The sequence below is a fragment of the Thunnus maccoyii genome, chromosome 3, assembly GCF_910596095.1.
Source record: "Thunnus maccoyii chromosome 3, fThuMac1.1, whole genome shotgun sequence".
NCBI classification, from domain to species: domain Eukaryota; kingdom Metazoa; phylum Chordata; class Actinopteri; order Scombriformes; family Scombridae; genus Thunnus; species Thunnus maccoyii.
The window spans coordinates 20,234,511-20,259,546 of record NC_056535.1 but is presented as its reverse complement, the minus strand read 5'-3'; the positions used below and the strand labels follow the sequence as shown (position 1 = coordinate 20,259,546).

The window sequence follows — 25,036 nt, the reverse complement described above, 5'->3', positions numbered from 1 at the left end:
TGTTAGTAAAGACAGATAATGTAATATAATTCAGGTTTGCACTGCTGTGGTAAAGGAAACCCAGGTCCATCACTGAGAGACAGTGGTTGGAGGGGTGGAGGACTTTGAACGCCCACTCAGCTGTGCTCCGGACTCAGAAGCACCCCCTATGTGAAAACATTCCGGATGTCTTCACAGCTCAGTCTCATCTCACTCTCTCTTTTTCATGATAAACCGTTTCCTCTTACAACACTGTTTGAAAGGTGTTTGTCCTGAGAAGCTGCTCAGGTACCGCTTGCAGCCTCATGTCTCTTGATGTGAGCTGGAACCGGGCCTGATGAGAGGTTATTTCCAGAGATGTGGCCGCGGCTGCACACCTCCGTTACTTGGAAACCGTCAGAAATGTCTGCGGAAAGTTTTCTTCGGATGGAAGAAGTTTTGAGACAAAGCGGTTGCCACGGGGCTGCTTCCTTTGCTGTTTAGGTAAGTTAGATCAAAAGATAATGAAGATTTTTACTTAACATATTTGAAAGTGTAAAGTTTAGCTTGTTGTTTGGGACTAAACATCTGTGTGTTCATGTTCCGAGCCTTCCTAAATGCATCTTTAATTGATTTATTTAAACAAATGGAGCTGGCCAGGGATAATGTTCACATACACTTTAGGTATGAGCGTAAACTTTGTGTAATTGGTTTTAGATGAAGACATTATGGCGGCTGTCATACCCTATTTTACTTACGCTAAGTTATGCTATCATATATTACTGTACAGTGTGTTCTGACATAGCAACGTGTCCTATACTAAACATAGGTAATCAAGCACCATATACAAAACATGTAATGTGAAATTCAATGATGTGTGAGGTCTACTCCATATTAAAATGAACTAAAGTAAAACAAACAAGCATTATATAACAAGTACACATAATCAGTGGTAGAATGAAGTGTGTTTACTGTAGCACTCTACTTATGAGTGCAGTTTACTTGACTATGACCATTTTATGCTATTTTATACTTCTACTTCACTGCATTTCTGAGGGAAATATACATTTATCTGTCAACTGTAATTGCAGATAAGGATTTTTACATGTAAAGTATATGTGTTACAGATAAAAACAGCTCAGCAGTATATAAAGTAGAGCTTCTACAATTAGAAATCAATCAGCAACTATTTCAATAATCGATTCGTTTCAGTCAGTTCTTTATGCCCAAATTCTGCCCAAACTCTTCGATTTGCTGCCTTTCTCTGTTTTATATCATTGTAAACTGATTTTTTTTTTTAGTCTTGGACTGTTGGTCAGACAAAACAATACATTTGATGGCATCACTTATGACATAGGGGAAATATAATGGACATTAATAATAAAATAAATAATTAATGGAGTATTTTTAAATTGTGGCTATTTTTACTTCAGTAAAGTATCTGAACACATCACCATAACCACCAACACAACAGCCACCACCCTATAAATGATATATGTTTTTTGCAGTTGTTTTTCATATGTGAAGGCAGTCTAAAAGCTAATATCTCCCTTGATTTTTTTCTAATCATGTTTTGATTCTTAATAGATCAAAGCCAACATTCAGAATCCATAGAAGCAAATGTAAATGGCACCTTTTCAAAAACACCAAATAAATATTAATAGGCAGCCTACAGAATACCACCAATAGTATAAAAACCTTTGCAAATCATTATAATTTCAAGATCACATTCTTAAATAGAGAAAATAGGAGACAAATTGTATAATTTGCAGCATCTTTCAGCCTGTTTTTCTGTCTGTAGTGATGATGGAGGAACACAAGGTCTGAGTGACACAATGTCTTTGGGGGAGTTCATCGAGCTCCGTGACCTTAGGCCCGGCAAAGAGAAGATAGAGCTGACTGGCACGCGCTCGCCATGCTCACCTCCTCGCCTGGAGAGAACCAACGCTCTGAGGATCAGCCCGGGGAAGGTCCCAGATCTGCTGTGCCGGGTGGGCATCATCAGAGTCCTGAGCAGCTCCCAAGACCCCCAGCTCCCAGAGGAGAAGGGAGAGGGACACAACTTCCAACCCTGCAGCCACGCTCAGCCCACGTGGTGTGACCTGTGCGGAGACTTTATCTGGGGCCTTTATAAGCAGAGCCTGCGGTGTGTCAGTGAGTTGGCTTATGTGGGCTGTTTGTGCGCCTGCAGTGTGTGCATGTTTGACTGCTTCTCTGCATATGCATGATCAGGAATGAAAGCAAGAACAAAGTGAGCACAAGAGATATTTGGTTGAAGAGAGGAAGATGTAGCCACAGAGATTTAAAAAAAACCTCTGTATTCAGCTGGTTAACTCTTAGACATCTGAAGTTTAACTGCTTGATTTACCAAGTAACTGCTTGATTTACCAAGACATAAATGTTCTCCATTTCTTCTTTACATTTATAAATAGTTTGTCAGAAAGGCCTAATGCTAGGACACTATTTACTGGGTGTTAGCTGATTGTCAGTGTTTCCTTTTAACTCAAACAGTATCTAGCCTGCCTGAAGTTGTTTAAGTGGTTTTGGTGGTTTGGTCATTATCTAGGCTCTGGGTCTGCTGACAACCTGCATGCTTTTCATGCTCTGGACTCATCTAAGAGAATGAAATAAGTCTTTAACTTCCTGTTGATAAACCGAAACCCACTAGAATATAGATGTGGTTTGTGTAGCACTGAATGTACTGAATGTGCAGGAAAACAATATCTGTTAACAGTAAATTGAAACCACAATCAAATCATCATGAAACATGGACATGTCACAATGTTGATAACAGCGTCTTTCCAAGACCACAATCACTCAGTAAATATATTCTCACAGAATGTGTGATATTTTTGACACATGATATTTTGTCATGACCTCAGTATTCTGTATCTTAGATGCTGTTTTTTTTTCACAGCTACACTCAACAGATGGTGTATTGATATTTGTGTATCTTCAGTGTTTTTTCCATTTATTTATTTACATTTTTTGAGACACTAGAGAATAACCGCAGAGAAAGCAAACTAACTGCAGTAACCATTAACGGCCAGTGGAGGACATCACACATTTAGAATTGCCCTCTAATATAATATGTATATTAACTTAACTATTTTTGACAGCAGCATTATATGTATTTATGTGTTTGGTAATGTCTGTTTAAATTTAATAATGTTCCACTCTTACAGACTGTAAATTCACGTGCCACTATCGCTGTCGTGCCCTGATCCAGTTGGACTGCAGCTGGGACCGAGGATCTGTGGCTGACCACACATGTGTTGTCGAGCACACCATAGAAACAGACACAAATGTGGTAAGGACATTTGTAGCTTAGTATTCTGCAATAGTTCTATGTGCAGCCTTGCCTCTACTCAACGCTGGTAGTAGTCATTGTTTATTTCCTTTTATTACATCCGCATCAAGAAATTATTACCAGATTGAGCCACTAATGTTGCTATTAAACACAAGACAGTCACTTAGGAAACTGGTCACTTCTACAAGCCTCTACATTGCATGTGCACTTGCGTCATAAATCTGCTGGATTGCTTTACGGAACAAATCAGTTGTTTTATGGGCAAAAATAGGAACCATTTTACACGGCAGTAAATGCATACAGTCCACCCAGTTCCACTATTCTCACTTCATAGCTTCAACTAAACATAACCTGACCTTGTCGGGATTTACTGTACATTTACTGTTACCAGTTACAGCTGTTCTTCAAAACAGTAATTGTGGGGCAGCACCAGGTACTGTCGAGTTGGACAGAGAGCGGCATCATATCTGTGAGACGAAGTAAAAGGATTTGATGGGGAAGTTTGTCACTGTTGAGAAACATGAAGTTCTCCTGTAACATTACAGGCAGAACTTTTTGCAAGTTTGTTGATTGAGAAAATCTGGCAATGAGCACGGTGTTGCACACACATACACAAACATATACTATACTAGAAGATGCATATAAATCAGATGACATTTATGATTTATCATAAAACATCTTCATTTCAGTTCATTAAAAGACTAATATTCCCTGTCTAGATAAACAAGCTATACCATTAACTGGTGACTAGTGTAGGAGGTTCTTGTTTGTTTCAGCAGAGTCAGGCCCGTGCTGTTGTATCTAAAATCTTACTGGAATAGCGTTCCTCACCATGTGTTTTTCTGATCCAGAGTATTATTATTTATAAAGAGGGAGATCAAGGTTATAAGCCAATGGTTACTCAATGCAGCAGGGTTCTGGGTTTTATCAAGCAACTGTTGCTTATCAAAGGAGGAATGTAAAAACTTCAGCGAGCTGTTCAGCCGAGCGTGATAACATGACCTGAAATATTGTTGGTGCTTTGGTTGTCACAGCAGGAAAAGCACAGGTGTAACCAGTAACAGTAATGATTGCAGTGTTCCAGTGAGTCATGCACACACAATATTAGAACATAATTAGTGTTATAAGTAACATCTGTGCTTTTCCTGATATGAAGCATTAAACTGCCTGCCATGAAAACAACCTGTTGCAAAAAATACCAACAAATCAAATAACAAAAGGAATAACAAAACATGCAGAAATCATTATGTTTGGCATCAGAAAAAAGGCAGAAAATGGTAATTTTTCTCATTTTTACTTCTGTAAGAGTTTACAGAAGTTAAAATATTAAGATTTCTGCTGTACTATTGGTTACCTTTGGTTCAACAATGGTTTGAAATGTGATCATCAGTCTGGCAGTAATTCAGGGCCTTAGCCTTTAGTTTTTATCTTCTCCTTGAATCACAAAATATTTAAAAGGCTACAGTAAGAGGTGCAGTGTCGTAGATGAATGAGAGGAAATCTTTTCAAAACACAGCCTCTAAAAGAAATAAAAGATTATTTTATCAACAAAAATAAAATTGTTAAATGGTGGTGAGACAGCTCCAGAAAGATCTTGGAAAACTAAAAGTTATACCTTCTGTTTCTTATTTGTTCAGTTTAATTGGCAATAACATCCCAAAGTTTCATTCCTGTTATTATAAAATGGTAAAGTATGTTGATTTTTATACTTACAGCTAAAACAAAGCCTATACTATGATGATTAGTACTGTATGTACAATATATAATTAGTATATTATGGATTTGAGACGCGACATGATTCCCTACATCTTTACAGTCACATTATAGCATCAGTTTAAAGTGTTCACATTGCTGTATTTGAAATTAAAGCTGCAACTTATGCTTAATGTTTTATTAATTAATATGCCCTGTATTTTCTCGATTAATCATTTTTCTATAAAATGTCAAAAAATATAAGAAAATCAAAGGTAACATATTCATAGGGCAAATGTTTGCTGCTTTTCCTTGAAAAGGTGACTCAAATTATTAATTAATTATCAATACAGTGATCGATTAAAGGGGCACTCCACCAGTTTTACACACTCATTGGGCTCCGGGAAACAGTGATCAACATTTTTCACCATTTTCTGACATTTTATGGACCAAACAACCAATTGATTATTCGAGAAAATAATCAACAGGTTAATCAATAGCTGCAGCCCTCATTTTGTGTGTGTGTGTGTTTGTTTGTTTGTTTGTTTGTTTGTTATCTGCCCCTTGTGACTTCCCTGATTCTATGGAATTGATTCTTTTATTTTCTTATCAACTCATTGATTAATGGACTAATAGTTTATTGTTGACTGGAAATATTGCACCAATATCAGATTATTCTGTTGCATATCAGTAGTCTTATCTGCACACTAAATGGTGGCTTTTAGGGGACTCTGGTGGGCCATGGCCCCAGGGTATCTGCCCCTTTCTCTCAGATTAAAGCACTCTCAAGTATCTTAATGTTCCCCTCCACTCAAAAATATGTTTTTCTTCTTGTTCCTTTGGTTTGATGTTTAAGCTTCACTGTGCTGAATGACGTGTGTGCAGAGTTTGACACTAGAAGGATGTTTTCACATTCATCTGCTGAAAGTGGAAAGTTTCTCTGAGCTCGTTAAAAATCTGATTTTAAGGGGCAGGCCTAAAAGCTTGATTTGTGCCATCACAAACAGTTTGGAAGCAAATCTTGGTCCAGTAATGAACTTTTGCAAGTGTTATGTGGAAGCTTGAAGCCTCCAGTGCACATTGTGAAATAGGAGACGTCTTGTGTCCAGCAGTTAAACTTTTTAAATGAAATATATTTGCATATTTACAAATTCTGGATTTTTTTTAATGAGGGAGAAACCCCTGTCAGACACAAATTATTATTCAAAGTGGAGTATTTTATATACATCCTTAAACATGTTTTGAGGGGCTCTTAAAGTTTAGTATCTGTACAATTGACATGCTGGGAGGAAGTAAAGTCACATGTTGTCCACTGCTGTGTGTGGTGTGACCCATGAATGTGTGACCAGTGTTCCATCATCACATGTCTCCGGAAACACTCAACGGCGGGGAAACAGCAGCAGCATCCCTGGGAGGGAGTCTTTTTTTTTTTTTTTTCCTAGGATGGCGAAGTCATGACCCGCCCTACTCTGCCTCTGATTGGCTTAGCGTGATATTCTCACCCCAACCTTAACCAATCTCATTCCTCATGCCTAACCCTGATTAACCCAATCAAAGAAGGCAACGAGTACTAGCCAATCAGAGGTAGAATGGGGTGGGTCATGACTTCGTCGTCCTAGGAAAACAAATCTGGCGAGAAGGAGGAGGCGGCAGCGGCAGAGAGAGGGGGCAGGGTGGGGTGAAGTTTCTGGTATTTCCCTTCTACGTCCAATCGCGACCGTCTGCGGTGGTTTTGTGTATTTTCCAAACTCAAACTCAACGGCCTGGGTGGGGCCACAGCGGGGGGGGGGAAAGGAAGCGGTGCCGAGGGCGGGGGTCTGAATACATCCTGTTTCACATAGCTTGTACCGTGGAAACGTGGCCGGTAGGATAAGTTAGTGGGAAAAAGTCAGTTGGATTTTTTTGACTAGATTTGTTAACAAGACGCTTCAGAGAGATCTCGTCGCCTGTGAGAGTAGTTATCTGTAGACATTAGCGACCGTTACCGTTAACAACGTATTGAGAACATTTTCTTCCGTTTGGTCAGTTTTGTGTCGGTAAAATCCACATCAGACTTAGCGAAAAGTGGTTTATTTACACACTTTTAGTCGACGTAAGTCAAGTGTAAGTTAGAAAAGTTTAAACAACAGTTAGTCAGCATGACAAGCGAGGCGAGAAGCTCGGACAAAACTCCCTCCTTCGAGATGACCTGGGGCAGCTCCACCAGCAGCGGCTACTGCAGTGAGGAAGACTCGGACACCGAGTTTGAGCAGTACTTCACCGCCCGGACATCTTTCTTCCCCAAAAGCCGGAAAGCTAACGTGAATGTTAAGAAGGTGAGAGGGAGAACTGATCATAACTAAACAGTAGAAGTGCTAACTTAAATGTGAAAGTAAGTCAATCTAGAGGGATGGGTGGTGGGTGATTCATTGAGCTGTTAGTCTCGCGTTATTTGATATTTCAGACCCCGTTGTGTCAGTTATTTTGTTTAAATTGAATACTTATTTCATGTATTTAGGAGTCATAGGTCAGGACGAGTTTCTCAGTAGCACCCCTGCTGCTGGGAAGTGTGTGTTTTGCTTAAGGGTCCCCGGCAGTGCAGACAAGTTGCTTTCCAAGTAAACCTGGGGCTTTTAGGCTAATGGGTGGAGTTCAGGTTCCTCCAGTTTTGAGTAAACACACTTAAGTCCTCTGAACTTTGTAAAATACATATCAGTACTGGCCTGCCTGTATGGGGTTTTTGGATTAAAAACATACACACACACACATCAGCGCTGAGGCCCACGGTTGACCTCATACCGAGAACAACCGAAATGCAGTGTTTCGTGACGCACACCGGCTCCTCATGTTTCCAACCTTAACACCCAGCATTCAGTCACTTGTCTCTCAGGTTTTTCACACTAATTTCTTAATCACAGATGAGTCATATGCTGTTTTGGACTTCTTCATTTTCTTTTCCCCTTTTGTCATTCACACCCACTCAGCTATCGGCTTTCTTTAGTGAGAAACAGACACTGTTTACTGTATAAACTCACTGACATTCATCATCCTGCGTCTCTACAGAGTCTGTGTTTATTTTATGTTGCTGGCACATTCTACGCAGTATTTATATGACACTCCTTATGTGGGCATGTGGAGAGACAGTTTACTTTCCATATTGGAAAGCTCAACTTAGCCCACATATTGATTTATTGGCTGGTTAACAGCAGCACATTAACTCTTCAGTCTTTCAATCTGCCTAAGGATTGCTACTATTGATCTTCTTCTGCTTGACATCGATTTACAGGCCACACAGTTACTTGCACCTTTACTTGGTTTGTTTTTCCATTAGGTAGTCTGGAGTTCAGCAGCTCAATTAGATGGAGGTAGGACAAAGGTTAGAGAACAATAGAGTTTTCCTGTATTTGTGCTGAAACATTAGTGTAAAAATGACAAATGTGCCTTAGGGCCAATGTTGGCCACATCCATAAGATTTAATGGATATTGATCTTTGGATTTTACTCCTACTCCTACCAAGAGGAAATAGCTGGCATACAGTATGGAAAATAGATTTGTGCTGCCTCACAGTTTTGTTTTTTTTTATACAGGAAATACCAACTGGTCGTTAGACACAGGAAAAGCCTTAATTCAGCCAATAGGCCCAATGTGCATGACTGAAACATGAGTGAAGCATGACTGGGAGAGTGCGGTTGATGAGGCAGCTGACTTCACAGGATGTGCCTGTAACACAAGGGAGGGCATTGTCTCTCCCACTTGGGAGAGCCTGAGAGGGGAAGCTATTTTTACATGAATACCATGTCGTGGAATGCAATGCGGGGCCGTTGGTCGCAGTCATAGCAAACAGCTGCAAGTTCCACACGCCCTCACCTCGTCCTCTCTCTCTCTCTCCCCTCCCGTTCAGCCCTCCTACGGCAAGAGAGCAGAGCATGTCGAACAGGATTGGGCAGGGCTGACATCATCGTTTTTTTTTCGCCTCTGCTACGTTGACAGGAAGTTTGCAGTCTGATGCAACTAGTGCTCACTGTTTAGAAAGAGTGTAGCTGTACAGAGAGCCAACAAACAAAACCTTTTTTTTTAAGTGTTGGGTGTTTGTGATTCTCCTTCACACATCTTCAAACAATCCTGCTGGAATAAAAAACTTTTTATATATTGTGTTAAGATCATATTTTGATCACAGTTTCTGTTCCTGTTGCTCAACAGTCTTTTTGAAGTTGTCAAGTTGCCTTGACTCTAAGCAGTAAAAACACATTCTCAATTCCTCCCACTGAAAGACGCACTTTAATTAAACAATATGTCGTCAAGGGATTATTTTCCAATGTGAACGCCCTTGGGAACTGCTCTTTCACAATCAGAAGCGCCGTATTGTGATTGGATAGATACAGGGTGCCCCTAATGTTTTTGCAGAATAGAATATGATATTTTTAAGGAACAATGTTACAACCCAAGGTCGTATCAAGTGTTCCTTCTTGTACTGGCGTATCGTCTGTGTCGTGCTGGGCTTGTTTTCCTCTTGTTTTGATTTGGAGGGGAGCACTGACACCTGGTGGTTAAATACTGTAACTGTTTCCTCTAGGATGAACAAATTGATTTGGGGAAGCAGGAGTTGACAACTGCAGATATCCAGCAGAAGTTGAAGGAATACAACGCTCAAATCAACAGCAATCTGTTCATGAACATGGTGAGTATTTTTTTTTTTACTGCACCAAGTTCATGTATCTTAACATAAAAGTGTTCTTCTGTCACTGTAACATTTTATTTTTCTCAACAGAACAAGGATGGTTCCTACACTGGCTTCATAAAGGTGCAGTTTAAGCTGGCGCGGCCAGTGTCGGTTCCACAGCCGAAGAAAGGAGGACACGACACTGGAGCGAGGAAGCCTGCTGGAGTGAAGCGCCGCACCTCTTTCTACCTGCCAAAGGACGCATCCAAGCACCTGCACATCAGCTCTCGCACTTCCGCTCGTGAAGTCATCGAGGCTTTGCTGAAAAAGTTTACTGTGGTGGACAATCCTGGCAAGTTTGCTCTGTTTGAGCGCAGCGAGCGTCATGACCAAGGTATTACTCCCTTTTTATTACATTTACGTGTTGAACTCTTGTCTTTTTCTCATTATACACTTTTTAAAAAAAAAATTGAAATGTGTTTTTAAATCGAGTATTTTCATCTGTATCTCTTTAAGTTTATCTTCGTAAGCTGCCTGATGTTGAGCATCCCCTCCGCCTGCGTCTGAATGCCGGACCCAATGAGAAAGTCCTCAGTTTTGTTCTGAAAGAGAATGAAACTGGAGAAGTCAATGTGAGTATAACATGAACATGCCTATTAATAAAAACATCAAAACCACATGTTCGAGCCTCCAAAGATTGTTTATGTACTGAACATACATTAATGCAGTTTTTCCTGCTTACTACCTGCAGTGGCACGCCTTCTCCATGCCTGAGCTGAAGAACTTCCTGCGCATCCTGCAGCGCGAAGAAGAGGAGCACGTCAAGCAGATAGTGCAGCGATACACCCTGGCCCGCATTAAGATGCAGGAGGCTTTGGCTGGCTCCACTCCCGGCTGAGACGACTCTGCGCTCGGGGTTTAAACGTGCACCTCATGGCTGGACAAATCACCTGATGATGACCAGTCATCGCTGCATCCAAAGATCCCAGAGAACACAACTCAAAAAACACCTCTTCGGTGAACGAGAGAGTGAGAAAGGGCGCAAGACAATGAGAGAGAGAGAGCTAGCGCGAATGTGCGTGTGAGATGATGCGAGAGATGAGAAGTGCCTTACACCTGGAGAGTCTGATGTGCCTGAGAGAATGAGTTGAGAGAAATGAAGACTGGCAGATGAGACGGTGGTTGTATCCAGTAATTTCATTAATTATTGGGTACCATCTGATTATCCTGTGCACCTCAGTTGTGTCACTTTAACTTTAACGAAAACGACAGTGATGATTTTGTCATTTTACAATATTGAAAATCCATTTGACAGTTATGCAATTTTAGAAATGGTGCCAGATTCGAGCACTGTGTTATTGCATTCCTGTTTTGCAGAATATAAAATTGGTATCATGTGTAATCAAAGTTTAAATACATTCCATTTGGTCCGAGATTAACTCACCCTGAAAACCCTGCTTTAAAATCATCTTGATGAATGTTATCCTGTCAGAAGTTAAATGCATTTGTAGCTGAAAAGCATATATGGATTTTCATTAGACCCCGTCTCAAAAGTCTGCCATGTCCTCTCGACACCCCTGATGGGTGCAACTCAACTTTTTTTATTTTAGTGTCAATTTGCGAGTATGACTGATGTATGGACATTTGTATGCAATTATGAATGTCAGAGAGAACCGTGTCAAAGTCACTCTGGTTGACTGGAATCTTGAATGAATTTTGATATTATACATGTTTCACTGACTGGAAGCTGTCAGTCTTTATATATTTGTTTTTCTAGCCTTTAACAAAAATGTCTGTCTCCTGTTTTTTTTTCTCCAGTTCACTTTCATTGTATCCTTCTATGCACAAATTTACATGTTGTAGCAACCTTCAAAATGTCGTGAAAAATGTGCACTGCGATCAGTAAAGAATTTTCCAGTTTTGTCAAGTTTTTGTATTTTTTCAGATGTCATTAACATGAATGAAAAAAAGATCCTGAAAGAGTCACTAGTTAACATTTACTGTATTTAACATTGAATTACGTTTATGTAGGCTGTTTAAACACTATAGACGATTCAAATGTAGACATAAATAATTGAAAGCTAGAATGAATTGAAGTTTAGATCTTGGACGTTGAGTCGTCACTGAGTCGCTGCCGCCTCCCTGTCAGATCAGCTGATCGCCTCGTCGCAACGACCAAAACAGCTAACGCTAGCTAACGTAGCTGGTGCTTAAAGTTATGACAAGACATGAAGATTTAACAGTAAATCATAAGGTAGGATGTTATCCAGAAGAGTATATCGGTAGTGCTGTTTTAGTGGCGTAAATCTAAGATAATCCTGTGTATGTTTCACAGACATCGCTCTGCTTTTTCTGCTAGTTTAGCCACTTCAGCTAACCTGCGTCAGTGGCAGAAGCTAACAGGCTAGCTCACCTAATTGTGCAGGTACCGTTAGCGAGTTATTAATAGTCACGCTGAGTGGATACCGGACGGACGCTTGTATTAAATATAGGCAATGCATATTAGGTACGTTATGTCAAAGACAGCTGTGTTTGTATGAGTTAATTAAGCGATGTAACCATAATTATGAATCATTGCGTTTAGAGTTCGGCTGTTTGGCCCAGTTCGTTAGCTTCCTATGAAGCTAGCACAACGTAACAATAATCGAGTATAAAATAAGAGGAGACCATGTTGACATGTTATAAAATGTCATATTTAGTGAGTTGATATGTTGATAATAGTTTAATCTAAGCTTGAGGGTCTTAATAATTATTGTGTCAGCATTTGGTTTGATGCAGCTGCGTCTACATTGGACAAACTGGGTCAAATTGGCATTAACCATATTGATACTACTGCTAACTGTACATTAAATATATTGCAAACGATAAATAAGATCCAATCAGTCAACAGTCTCTTACTAAACAAATTATGCATTAAAATAGGCAGTAGCATTACTGAGGTGTGTCCACTATTCAACAGTGCCAAGCAGTGAAAGTCTGATTGGAAATGTGTCCTGTCTTTGTGCACGTTTACTTTCCAGATCCTGGCTTTGGTAAGGAAGTGTTGAGAGTGTCTGGTCACCATCCAGATTGAAAGCTTCAACTGGGGACTAACTATGCCTTATCTCTGAGAGAATGGGAGGAAGTGGATCCAAAGCCAAAGGTGTCTGGCCTTTCTCAGGCAGTGGAGCTGGAGGCGACTCTGCCACTGATGGGAACGAGCAGTCTTTGGCCCGGCTCAAAGGTTCCAGAAACGCAACACCATTTGTATTTACCAGGCGGAGGTAAATACTGCATTATTAGAAATTAGGGTGACTTGGTGTTTACTGCCAAAACAAACCCTTGGCTTCTCTTTCCTTACATAAAAATGGTACCAAAGAATTACACACAGTGGAGATTTTAAGTTTGGGGAAGAGAGAGTACTGGTATCAGATTGATACTCAGTGCCAGCGATACCCTCTATTGAGGTATCAGAATCAGGAGAGAAAAAGTGCGATACATCCCTATTGGAAAGTGTCGGGTCAAATCACAGCATGTTTTTTTCATATCTCTTGTGGTATGTAGTTGCTATGCAGGTAGTTTGTGTTTTATCTTTTGATGTTTTAAGATATCCAGATATCAAGAGCTCTGTATGTTTCCAGAGACATTGGGCCTCATTCACAAACATTGCTTATGCATAAATCTGTGCTTTAACTGTGAGTATGACTAAGCACAAACTCAGGATTCATCAACATGTTCTGACCTGAATTTGTGCATACGCACAAACCATAAATGTCCCAGGGTCTTAAAAAAATGATATAGTCAATATTTATTCAATGTGAACAGTATATTAGAGCCACAATTATTTAAAAAATGATTGGGCCTAAATATACAACATTTAAAAATGTGAAATTGCTAATAATATACAATTTATTTGCAAATTATAATATTAATAGCTAAGATGTTGTAATCCATAAATCATCATCATACATGTAAAGAAACCATTAATATATTGAAATTGTCCTTTTCCCATGTTTAGATGACAGTAGCCTAAATATCTATATTGGAATGTGACATTAATTTCACCCGTCAGATTTGGCTGTCATATATGCAGCTGGTTAACCAGCAGCCTGTTCAATGTCCTCACAGCCTGACAGTCCAGTAGTGACACAGGGAGGGACGCTCTGCTTCACTACTACACAGCCTGTTGGGGACAGAGATGAAACACATTGCACACCTGGTGCAGCAGTAGGATTTTATTTAGATCAATTCCACAGATTTACACATTTACCGGCTTTTTATTTGTTACAGACGCACTCCCTCGTCGTGGTGCAATAAGTATGCAGGCTGTGTACAGGGTTCACAATCGGGCTCCAAACAGTTGTGCCAATGACATGTTTACCAGCCAGATCTTCATTTTGTAACTTTAACTCCTGAAACTGTTTGCATTTCACCAGCAGTAAAGTTTTACTACATTTTTACCATCACAGTCCTCTTTGCAATGAGTGACAGCTCTCTCCACTGCTGCACCGCTCCAACACAGCTTTCCTCATATAGAGAAATGGGGGCGTGTTAGTGTGTTAATTACTGATATCAGGCACACACCTGTCAATTCAGAATGATCCTGATTCACTAACATACACACAGAGGTAAGAACAAAATTGGCCTGTGCATGTGTCATGACGGTTATTTTGCATGCGCATTTATTTTGTGTGCCAAGTAAGAACATTTCTACGCACATATTAGTGAATGAGGTCCAATGTCTCGGTTAAACAGGATAAATAACAGACTTGACTGAAGAAATAGTCCTAATGCAAACTGTCCACAGTGAGGTGTGTGGATCAATTCAATTTAATAACTTCATTCATTCCTAGTGGGGTACTTAAAAGATCGGTTCAGTCAGGTGTCCATATGAGCACTGAAAGAGGTTTTCCTCGCTGTAATCATTCCTCCTGTTCATACTGGCTGTTAAAAAATCCCCTTCAAATGTGCTTTCAATGTAAGTGATGGAGGCCAAAATTGTGTGTCCACACAATCATTTTGTTTAAAAATGCTTTTAAAAGTTCATCTGAAGCTTATATGAGGCTTCAGCAGTCTGAATTAGTCATATCAAGTGGATATTTGCCACATTTACAATCTTTTTAGCATCAAATTCTCTCTTTGTGTTTCCTCGGACAGTGTTTCCCTGTTGAGCTGTGGTGCAAGTATAGTAACAAAAAGAGGGACTTGGGCTCTAAAAAGACTGTAACATTGAAAGATATCTACTTGATTTGACTCATTTGGACACCTGAAGCTTCATATCAGCTTCAGATAAACTTTTAAATACATTTTTTCACAGAAGGAGGCTTGTGGATTTTGGCCCCCATCACTACATCACTACATTGTAAGTGCATTATGAAGGGATCTTCTAATGGTCAGTATGAACAGGAGGAATGATTATGACACAAAAAACCTCTTTCAATGTTCATTTGGGCACCTGACTGTTGTTTTAAGACAGACTTGAAAAATTTTGGACCCGTCCTTTACCTGTAGAACAAATAATACAATAAATAGTTAAAATACTAAAAAGCAATTTGTAGGCACATCAATCATTGAGGGTGGAACTCTCAAAAACTTTGCACATAAAACTGAAACACACTGAAACATTTGATGCAAGTTGCCTCTTCTGTCACACAGTTTCAGAGTGTTTGTTTGTTTATTTGTTTTGTCTGCAGTTCTTTGTATTACGACGAGGACGGTGACCTCGCCCATGAATTCTATGAAGAGACGGTGGTGACAAAAAACGGCAGGAAAAAGTCCAAGTTGAAGAGGATTCAGAAAAATCTGATTCCACAGGTGAGCTGGGGCCAAATTTTGTCAATAATGCCGACCTTGTTGAACAGTGTTTTGAATGATTTGTCAACTTGAATATTGTTGTTTATATCTTTCAGGGCATCGTGAAGCTCGACCACCCGTGTATTCATGTGGATTTCCCCATCGTCCTCTGTGAGGTGTGAAATGTTGCACAGGACAGATCTTATATGAAACTCTGCCACAGCTACTCTTCTCAGAAAAAAAAAAAAGAGTCGGACCAAAGTCTTGTTCCAATCTCAAGTGTTGTGGACAAGACTGGAACTGTGTGGTCCGGAGAGAGAAAAAGCGATATTCAATATGACATATTCAACTGATGCATTGAATGAAATGTTATACATTTGAATTCAACTATCATCAGAGGGTGCCCTGTTTCACTAAAATTCATATTTTGACATTCACAGAAGTAGTGAAGGTAACAAGTTGTGTTTCCACTACCCAGCTGATATGTAAGCAGTCTTAGAGATGACATCAAACTGAGCTGTATCTCTCGTATGAGTTTTTTTGCAGGGAAAAACATCCTTGATGTGAAAAGGCTTTAACGGTTTATGCCTTCTGTGAGACGTAGAGTGGTAGAAACTGTATGTGTCTCTGTATGTGTACATGTGTGCAATTTAGGTTTGTTTGGGTGAATGTGTGTCAGAGGGATGCGAGTTGTAGTTCCAGGGGTAGGATCATGAAGGATTGTGAAATTTATTGTATATATCGTCACGTTCTGTATTGTCATGTCTGAGTCTGTCTCTGAAGCTCAGACCTGCACTAGTGAACATAATGTACTGTACATAATTTCAGATTTCTTAGTTGGAAATACTTGAATAAATGGTTTACTGAGCTGAATGTCTTGAGTCAAGAAATCCTTTATGTTGTGCCCTCCAGTTATCAGTGGGATATCCTCCAAGCAGTATTTGTGTACACATAATAAACGGTTTTTGGTCACATACACGTCTTACTTTATGTAAACGGGTGGTGGGCATGTTGGGAAATGTGCTTATTTGCATAGAGTTAGATGAGAAGATTAAAGGACAGGGTCACAATTTTTCAAGTCTTAAAATAGTCAGGTGCCCAAATCAACACTTAAACAGGTTTGGTCACCAAATACACTTCGAATTTAAGTGATGGGGGACAAAATCCACAGTCTTAGTTTTGTGCAAAAGTGTTTTTAAAAGTTTATCTGAAGGTTAGTCAAATAAAATGCATATCTTCCACAGTTACGGTCTTTTTAGTTTCCTTAATTGTTTTTCCCCGGATAGTGTTTTCCTGTTCAGCTGCAGTGGAAAGATTGAACAAAAAGAAGGAATTTGGCGCTAAAAAGACTTTAACTTTCAAAGATATCCACTTAGTTTGAAGCCTCATATTAGCTTCAGATAAACTTTTAAACAGTTTTGCACAGAAGAAGGACTGTGGATTTTGTCCCTCATCACTTATATTGTAGGAAGACGTCTCTTAATGATCAGTATGAACAGGAGGAATGATTACAGCAAGAAAAACCTATTTCAATGTTCATATGGGCACCTCACTATTGTTTTAAGATGGACTTGAAAAATTGTGAACCCACCCTGTAAGCTGTTTCCTCTGTTTTCAGTCTTTATGCTAAGCTAAGAACCAGCTGCTGGCTCCAGCTTTATTGTGCACAGACATTAGTGTATCAGTCTGATCTAAATCTCAAAAAAGTGAATAAACATATTTCCCAAAATGTCAAACTATTCCTTTATTGCCAGCGATCCACAAAGAGCTTCAGTTTTATTCTTAAAATCTTTGTCGTTTAGATTGAATCCAATCAGTCGGTCACTTTTAAAATATAGTCAGCAATTCCTGTACTTCCACGACAGCTGTAAGTATAACCCTGACATCTCCAGATTCTTATTTTTAGCTTTTCCACATTGCGCTCTTGAACTTCGGTCCGCCTTGCTGAGCTGTAAGGCTGCTTTGTGCCACTGAAACCAATTTTTTCCCTTATTTGCCCATCATGCAAAGATGGAGATAATCTGCAAACAGTATTTTGAAATACAGTTCAATTGCATTGCTGTAATGTGTAAGGTATGCCACCTCTAGATGGCAGCAAAAATCTATACCTGCATAAAATTTCATGGGTTCATGTTTGATTTTGTGTGATGTTTGTTGAATCGTGTCTGTTTACTTGCTTACCTCTAATCATAATCCTGTGCAATTTTACTTTTCACAAACTGACGCTATATAATTACCAGCTGTCTGAGGTAAAAACTAAAACTGAAATCGTGACCAGTGGAAGACAGTGTTGCCAGCTGGCACCGTACCAAAGTTTGATGGCAACATAAACATATTTGAGTGTGCGCGGATGAGACACCTCCACAATAAATGAGTAGGGCTTCCTCTCCAGGCATTCTCTGGTGTCTGTAATTGTGTGGAATGCGGTTGGGTGTGTTTTTGGGCCAGAGGTCAGTCACTTTGATGTATTTCCTCTCCACTGGTCTTTGATGTTTTGCTCAAATCCGGCCGGCATTAAAAGGATGAGCCCTTTCCCGTAAAGCCACACAAATTTATGAACTTTCTGAATATCACTATTTGATCTACATGATGTGTTCTCAAGTGTATACTATGTGTTTGTAATGGGAGACGTTGCTGTGGCTGTGGTTGAGAGAGGGTCATTATGAATTATCTTCAGCCATGAAAAAGAACTAAAGCATGCTTTGAATTACAGACAGTAAGAGATATATTGTTTTCCAGGGAATCATTTAGCATACTGTACCAGTTTCAAGTGAACTAGCAGCGCTTATTGCAGCCTCTTTTATTTGAATTCACAGCTGGTTTATGTTACTGTTTACTGCGGTTTAATGTGATCATACAAAGTGCAAATAACTGACAGAGTAACTAAAAGAAAACAAAGTGCTTGAGGAAAATTGATACATAAAGACAAAATGGAAATAGATTTAGGTGCAAACAGAAGTAGTGAAAAGGGTGTGTGCCAGTCAATTTACATTGTCGGAGCATGCATTTTGATGCTTCAAGGCTCATTTTGGTGACTCTCAGCCACATTTTAATTGATTTCTTTACAAATTGGGTGTTTTGTAACATGTGTTTCGGTCAGTACAGTCAGTGCAAACGAGGTAGTAAACTTTTATCAAGGTCAAACCTAGTTGTTCCGGTGAATTCCCTCCACCCCAATTCATCAATTCATACAATCACCCAAAAGCATTGTAATCCAGAAAGTGTTTTGGAGGCAAAGTGAAGGTGGAGGAGTGTGTTTCCAGTTTCCCTGCCATTGTTTTCGCTTCCTGACGGTCTCTGACTTCTGCTGATGTAATGTTCAGGAGGCGGAGGTCAAAGGGAAGCTTAGACTCAGGGGAATCCAAGCTGCTCCTTTGTTCCGTTTCCCTCCCTCTTCTTTCACATGGGTAGTTCATGCACTACATTTTCCTTAAACACACAGAAATTGATGACATGGTAAGGTAAGTCAGCAAAGCTCGGGAAACAAACTGCGGAACGGACTCTGACACAGGAAAACATCTAACTTCCAGACCCCCCACCTCACCGCAATCATGTGCTCAGGCATCATTCAGTTGACGTGTGCCTGCAAAGAAAGAGAAATCACTTTTTCGTTACGAAACTCGCCCGTGGACAACCAGGCAGAAGTAACAGTTTTATTAGTGATGACAGAGGAACAATTTCAACAACTGCTGGATTTCCTGTTTCCTCCAGTCCGTCAGAGGATGAAAACAGGTTTTTAAATTGGTTAATTACATGTCACCGCTTGGCCTCTACCCTCTCCTCCCCTGGCCATTATTTCTCATGCCTAAACACGGCTCTGCACTATGCTATCTGCTGTACTTGGCAACATGACAGCATGTGGTACTTGGTTCGTTCACTGAGCTATTGCCAGTGGCTGTCATCACGTGCCTCAGGCAGAAGTGACATCTGTATGCCAGATGCCTTGTGCCCACTGTCAGAAGTGTGCTAGGAGCATTAATGGAAGAAGCATTGAAACTCCTCACTTAAGTAGCAATACTACAGTGTAAAAGTACTTCATTAACAGTAGCAAAACCTGCATTCGGAACTTTACTTCAGGACTATCAAAAAATGTACTCATGTATGTCATTATGAATCTTACACTGTGGCAAGTGGCAGTAATGGGTATATAAGCAGCATTTTAAATTTTGCAGACAGTGGTATAATAGTACTTTCACTCAAGTGTATTTACTCAAGTACAACTTTGTGGTACTTTTACTTTAGTTGATTACTTCTCTTTTATGCTACTTTATACTTCGACTTCACAGTTTCAAAGGTAAACATTGTACTTCTTACTCCACTACATGAATCTGGAAACTACAGTTATTATGCAGATTTCTCATTTTCTGTATAAAACTTATGATCAGTTAATAAAATATGATGCATTGTTATAGATTAAACTAAAAAACATTATACAAAGTAGTCAAAATTAGTTTTACCTCCACCAACTGCAACATTAGGATGCTTAGATTACTGCATCAATAAGAATAACTGAACAATTAAATACTTTATATAATAATATAACACTGGCAAAGGCCATTCTGCTCCATAAAGAGGCTACTTTACTTTTAATACTTTAAGTACCTTTTGTTGATAATACTTCTACTACTAATTTATGATCTTTATGTTTTCCATCTAAATTTTTACAGAGTACAGACTTCTACATATTACATAAATGCTGTTTAGTAAAATAAAAAAGTACAATGCTTTCCAATACGTGTCATCCAATACGTTCCAATACATGTCAATGTGAAGGTAAAGTATAAAAGTTTTGACTTGTCCACAAGTAGTTTGGGAACCAATAAAGGCTCAAGGATCATCATAATCATAGTTTTTCAAACTGGAAAAAAACAGTCTTCACATAATCTCTAAATGGCATATTATTTACAAGGTACATCTGATTGTATTGTAGCTGAAAGGTCGCCGGAGCACAGTGCTCATTTGTGGGCATGATCTTATATTTAGGGATGTGGCACACTGGCCCGCTGTGACCTTCTACAGTATGAATCTTGACATTGCTCCGTACAGTGTATCAGTTTCACGGCAGCGGCGGCGGTGGTGGCAAAACTTCTTGGACTGACTCATTTCGGCGCTGTACTGGGACGCGGGGACACACCTTTAAACACACGACGAAACCAAAAGCGTGGAGCCGGTCGACAGATACCTGAAGTTAAACGTAGGTTTGAGGTGAGGAAATATCGTCATTGTACCACATTAGACACGCTTTAGCAGCTCGAAGGATGTCCGGTTTGTTTCGCCACTCCCCCCCTCTTCCCCCCAGTGTGAATGGAACATCCTGAAGTGGTTTGGCTCTGTGAGTAGGCGAGCTGCAACTGACAACATCGCAGGGGGGCAACTTTGCTTCTCTTCAGCCGGAGCGCGGAGCTTACAAAATACCTTTCTACAACGCTTTCTGTTGTAAAAAATTTCACCATCGTCATTTTCTTCCTTCTGCAAAAGCAATGTTCATCTTGATTTTTTCCTATTTCTTTTGAGGCAACACAAAATGCGGCTTCAAGTAGCGGGCTTCTGGGTTTTTGGGAATGCTTCTCCAGACTGCCAGTAAAGGTAAGTTTGTCCAGCTGCAGGGAAACTGATGTCAATTAACTTTTTTTTTTTTTTTGACCTAGTGTTTTGATCATTCATGCTGAAATAAGAGCAGAACAGCATTTAAATTGAATCCAGATTATGTAAAACAAACGGGGAAAAAAAGGCTTTGAAGTTGAGAGCATGAGAGATCTGCACACGAGTTGTATGGGGAAATGTTTTCAGTAAGTGAAGATGAAAGCCACCATGAGTTTGCAGCCAAATTGCACTGTAATGTAAGAGTTGTAAAATTTAAAGCATTACTGTAATTTAGCCATTTGAAATGATTACTACACTGGGAATTGTCACTTAGTGGAAAAGTGAACTGAAAAACACAATTTCAATCTCCTCTGTGAATTATAGAGAAGAGAGTGACAGTCCTTTCTGTCAATTCACACCTGAAGACATGTGCTGGACTCTGTCTGAGTGGAAAGTACTGCTGCTGACTGCGCTGCTGTGGGACGGCCTTCATGCTTTGGGACTGAAACCTACGAGATGGCCACTGTATTCCCAAAAGCCTCTGCTTCTCGCTTGGAATGCCCCGACTGAAGACTGTACCCCAAGGCATGGTATTCGCTTTCAGCTGGACCAGTTCCAGATCGTGGCTTCACCCAATGAGGGCTTTGTCAAACAGAATCTCACCATCTTCTATCAGGACCGACTGGGCTTGTACCCCTACTTTCAGCCAGGTGAAACACCAGTGAACGGGGGGCTGCCGCAGTTGGCCAGTCTCACACAGCACCTGGAGAAGATGCCGGAGGGAGTGCAGAAGTATATACGTGAACCAGGTGCCAAGGGTCTGGCAGTTATTGACTGGGAAGAGTGGCGCCCACTTTGGATACGTAACTGGAAAACCAAGAATGTATACCGCGAACATTCTCGTCAGTTGGTGCGCCAGAAGAACCCATCCTGGCCTTCAGAGCAGGTGTCAAAAGTGGCCCAGCAGGAGTTTGAGATGTCCGCCAGGAAGTTCATGCTGGAGACGCTTAGGGAAGCCAAAAACCTGAGGCCCAACCAGCTGTGGGGGTTCTACCTATTCCCTGACTGCTACAATCACGACTACAGTCGCACTCTGGAGAACTACACAGGCCGCTGTCCTGATGTGGAGGTGGCCCGCAACGAGCAGCTGAAATGGTTGTGGACTGAGAGCACAGCCCTCTTCCCCTCCATCTACATGGCAGATGTGCTGCGTTCCTCAGCCTATGGACGTCAGTTTGTCCGGAACCGGGTAAAAGAGGGGATGCGTTTGGCATCATCAGGCGATGGGTTGGCACGTCCTGTTTTTGTGTACACCCGGCCCACCTACACCAACTCCCTGGAACAGCTGACAGAGGTGACGCTCTAACTTTATTGGCACTGCCGCTATTGAATTTGATGATGCTTCCTGACATATTTGCTTCTGCTTTTTTTTAAAGTCTTTTCCATTTCAGTGACTTTTGAAATTACTAAGCTCCTGTTCAGTGTTCGGTATGCATGATACTAAACATTTTGGAAGCAGAGGATAAGGATTTTTTTTCTCTTAATCTTTTTTTGTACTCTCAGCACAATCATTCACCTCTATCGCTCTCTCCGTCTGTGATCAGTGCATGCTGCATGGAGCTATAGCTCTCTGCTTTTCCTTATCGGCCGCCACAGTCCTTTCCTGTTTTAGTAGCAGACCGACGACATCCCAGTACCACACATTTGTGTGGAGTGGGCTGGATGGGTGTTGGTCAAGTTAGATATCTCGCTAACACCCTATCGTCTATGTCCTTATGGGAGAAGGAACAGATAAGAGCTGGCACTGTAGGCCACACAGAGAAGCTTACATCCGACTAACATTTTAACCCTGTTATATTGATACTTCACAGTGTATTTTCCCAGTTTTGACTTTTACTCTTAGAAATGTATAGTTAAACTGCTGCATCATTTTTCCAGATGGACCTGGTCTCCACCATCGGTGAGAGTGTGGCTTTGGGAGCAGCTGGAATCATCCTGTGGGGAGAGGCATCGTATGCAAGCAGCAAAGTGAGCATTCAAACGTTAATCATGCAGCACACATGTAAATCACTGGAATAATATCCACAGGCAAGGATGAAGTTAGACATTTTTAGAGCAACGTCTCTTTAACTCTGATGAACAACATGCTTTTCAGCACCAATTGGTCCTATATGAATACAGAATTTTAAATCCATTTTAGCATTAATAAGGATGTAAGAGTTATTTATATATATATATATATATATATATATATATATATATATATATATATATATATATATATAAAAAAGATATGAACATAGATATTCTTTACTATGGATGTGACAGCACTGAAAATAAATTGTAATCCTCCTTTGTTCGTCTTTATTTTAGATAAACCAGCATGTCCTATGCTGAATGTGTAACTTGAATTTATGAGTGTATTGTCTTTGTACTGTCTAGTTTTTTAATATTGCTAGTTTATTCAGAATCAACACAGGTACATCTCCCACTTGATACAGGTGGATATGTGGCTCACAAAGAAATAATTAGAATTAATGTAAAAAGATTACCTCTGTCAACAAAACCAATATCTAAAGTTCAGCTTGAAAATATTTTATTTTAGATCAGGGCCCTTTAACAGGAAGCTGTTGTGGTTTTCTTTAAATGCCTTCATGAGTCACCTGAACCTCACATTCATGAAACGGGACAAGTTTAGTGTTTAACGCCCACATCCATTGTGAATCTTAAATGAAGTGAGTAAAACTTTGAAATATGTTTCTCTCTCTCTCTCTCTCTCCAGAACAGCTGCTCAGACCTGGATGCATATCTGCGGGGTCCTCTGGGTAAATACCTCCTCAACGTTTCCACGGCAGCAGAGCTATGCAGCCAGACGTTGTGTGGTTCTCACGGCCGCTGTCTGCGCAAAAATCCAGACAGTGATATTTACTTGCATCTGAACCCGCTCACCCACAGTGTCATCAGTGAGGGTGGCAAGCTGACAGTTACCGGTGAGCTTGGCGAAGCAGAGAAGATGAGTTTCCAAACCAAGTTTCAGTGCCAGTGCTACAGCGGCTATGAAGGAGAGGGCTGCGATCAGACAGACCCTCTGCACCAAAGAGGGGCGGCATCTCAAGCCGTGGCATCAGTACTGCAATGTGTGATCTTACTGATTGTTTCTCTGCTCTTCTGTTAGTGTATCTTACATACTGAAGACACATTTCAAAATACAGGAGCGTACGAGATGACAAGTTGGAGAAGTTTTTAGAAGTTTTTATCTTTTAATTGCTGTAAAATATGGATGACATGAAATGAATTTTTTAAACAAACACTGTGGAAATTGCAAAGTTTTATTTGTTCTTTTAATTTTAATCTTTTTTTCTTTTCTTTTTTTAAACAACAGAGGGCTTGCTGGAAATGACCTTGTTTACATTTTGCTCTCAGTTTCCTCTCCCTTGTGCTATCAGTCACTGTTTCCCAAGGTGTCATATTCCCTGTTTCTCACAGAGAAGAGGTTTTTTTTTTGGGTGGAAATGTGATGAATGAGTGGATGTGTATCAGTTGCTGTGTGTTAAAAGGGGATTTGATGCTCTGGTATTAGCACAATATATTTAAAGTGCCTGATCTTTTCCTTCACTACGACCTCTCTCTCGGATGTTTTGATGGAGGCAATTACACCATTACTATTTATTTGAATGTATTTTTAGGTGTTTTATATGATATTTCTATGTCCAAAACATGACTACTACTTAAAATTCACACCACATTACTCCATCCGTGCCAAAAAATAACAGCCTCATGTTTCAGCGGCTATTTGACTTCAGAAGCACAAACGATGTAAGAAGCAAATTTCTTCCACAATTTCACTGACTCTCTGTGTGCTGTTTTCTCAAATCTGACTATTGCCAAAGTAAATAAACTTCTTTGTTTAGCTCCTTGTGTATTTTTCTTTTTGAGATACACCAAAAAGATTATTCAGATATGGTTTCGCTGTTTACAGTCAATTAAAGTTTAGCTTCGGAGGGGAAATCATGTCACCATCGGCCACTGAGCGGAGGCAAAGCCAGCTTGTCCTAGCTTGTCCTCCACATGTTGCATGGCTC

The 25,036-nt window shown here is 40.2% G+C and overlaps 3 protein-coding genes and 1 long non-coding RNA gene across 8 annotated transcripts; 3 read left to right on the top strand and 1 right to left on the bottom strand.

Moving 5' to 3' along the window:
* The first annotated feature begins 176 nt into the window (after positions 1 to 176).
* LOC121894127 (ras association domain-containing protein 1-like) lies at positions 177 to 11,526 on the top strand. 2 transcript variants are annotated; one of them, XM_042406488.1, is made up of 7 exons: positions 177 to 462; positions 1,760 to 2,112; positions 3,144 to 3,268; positions 9,513 to 9,617; positions 9,708 to 9,993; positions 10,116 to 10,231; positions 10,351 to 11,526. In XM_042406488.1, exons 2-7 carry the CDS (start codon positions 1,794 to 1,796, stop codon positions 10,495 to 10,497), a joined length of 1,098 nt encoding a protein of 365 aa, XP_042262422.1. In that variant the 5' UTR covers positions 177 to 462; positions 1,760 to 1,793; the 3' UTR covers positions 10,498 to 11,526. The 2 variants fall into 2 exon arrangements, with proteins under 2 accessions (XP_042262422.1, XP_042262423.1); XM_042406489.1 differs by lacking the exons at positions 177 to 462; positions 1,760 to 2,112; positions 3,144 to 3,268 and adding an exon at positions 6,765 to 7,275.
* Positions 11,527 to 11,700: 174 nt separating this feature from the next.
* Positions 11,701 to 16,244, top strand: tusc2a (tumor suppressor 2, mitochondrial calcium regulator a). Of its 3 annotated transcripts, none has more exons than XM_042406490.1 (4): positions 11,701 to 11,853; positions 12,620 to 12,862; positions 15,272 to 15,392; positions 15,488 to 16,244. In XM_042406490.1, the coding sequence occupies exons 2-4, from the start codon at positions 12,714 to 12,716 to the stop codon at positions 15,551 to 15,553; spliced, it is 336 nt and encodes a 111-aa protein (XP_042262424.1). In that variant the 5' UTR covers positions 11,701 to 11,853; positions 12,620 to 12,713; the 3' UTR covers positions 15,554 to 16,244. The 3 variants fall into 3 exon arrangements, with proteins under 3 accessions (XP_042262424.1, XP_042262426.1, XP_042262425.1); XM_042406492.1 differs by lacking the exon at positions 11,701 to 11,853 and adding an exon at positions 11,882 to 12,024; XM_042406491.1 differs by lacking the exon at positions 11,701 to 11,853 and adding an exon at positions 12,017 to 12,105.
* A 1,928-nt stretch (positions 16,245 to 18,172) lies between these two features.
* On the bottom strand, positions 18,173 to 20,591 carry LOC121894798. 2 transcript variants are annotated; one of them, XR_006095616.1, is made up of 3 exons: positions 20,506 to 20,591; positions 18,916 to 18,954; positions 18,173 to 18,800 (listed from the first exon to the last, which is right to left on the bottom strand). It is a non-coding gene; the product is annotated as an uncharacterized LOC121894798 (long non-coding RNA). The 2 variants fall into 2 exon arrangements; XR_006095615.1 differs by lacking the exon at positions 20,506 to 20,591 and adding an exon at positions 20,416 to 20,497.
* hyal2a (hyaluronidase 2a) lies at positions 20,489 to 24,864 on the top strand. Its single transcript, XM_042407644.1, has 5 exons — positions 20,489 to 20,576; positions 20,886 to 20,957; positions 21,339 to 22,308; positions 22,893 to 22,982; positions 23,737 to 24,864. Exons 3-5 carry the CDS (start codon positions 21,382 to 21,384, stop codon positions 24,127 to 24,129), a joined length of 1,410 nt encoding a protein of 469 aa, XP_042263578.1. The 5' UTR covers positions 20,489 to 20,576; positions 20,886 to 20,957; positions 21,339 to 21,381; the 3' UTR covers positions 24,130 to 24,864.
* Positions 24,865 to 25,036: the final 172 nt, after the last annotated feature.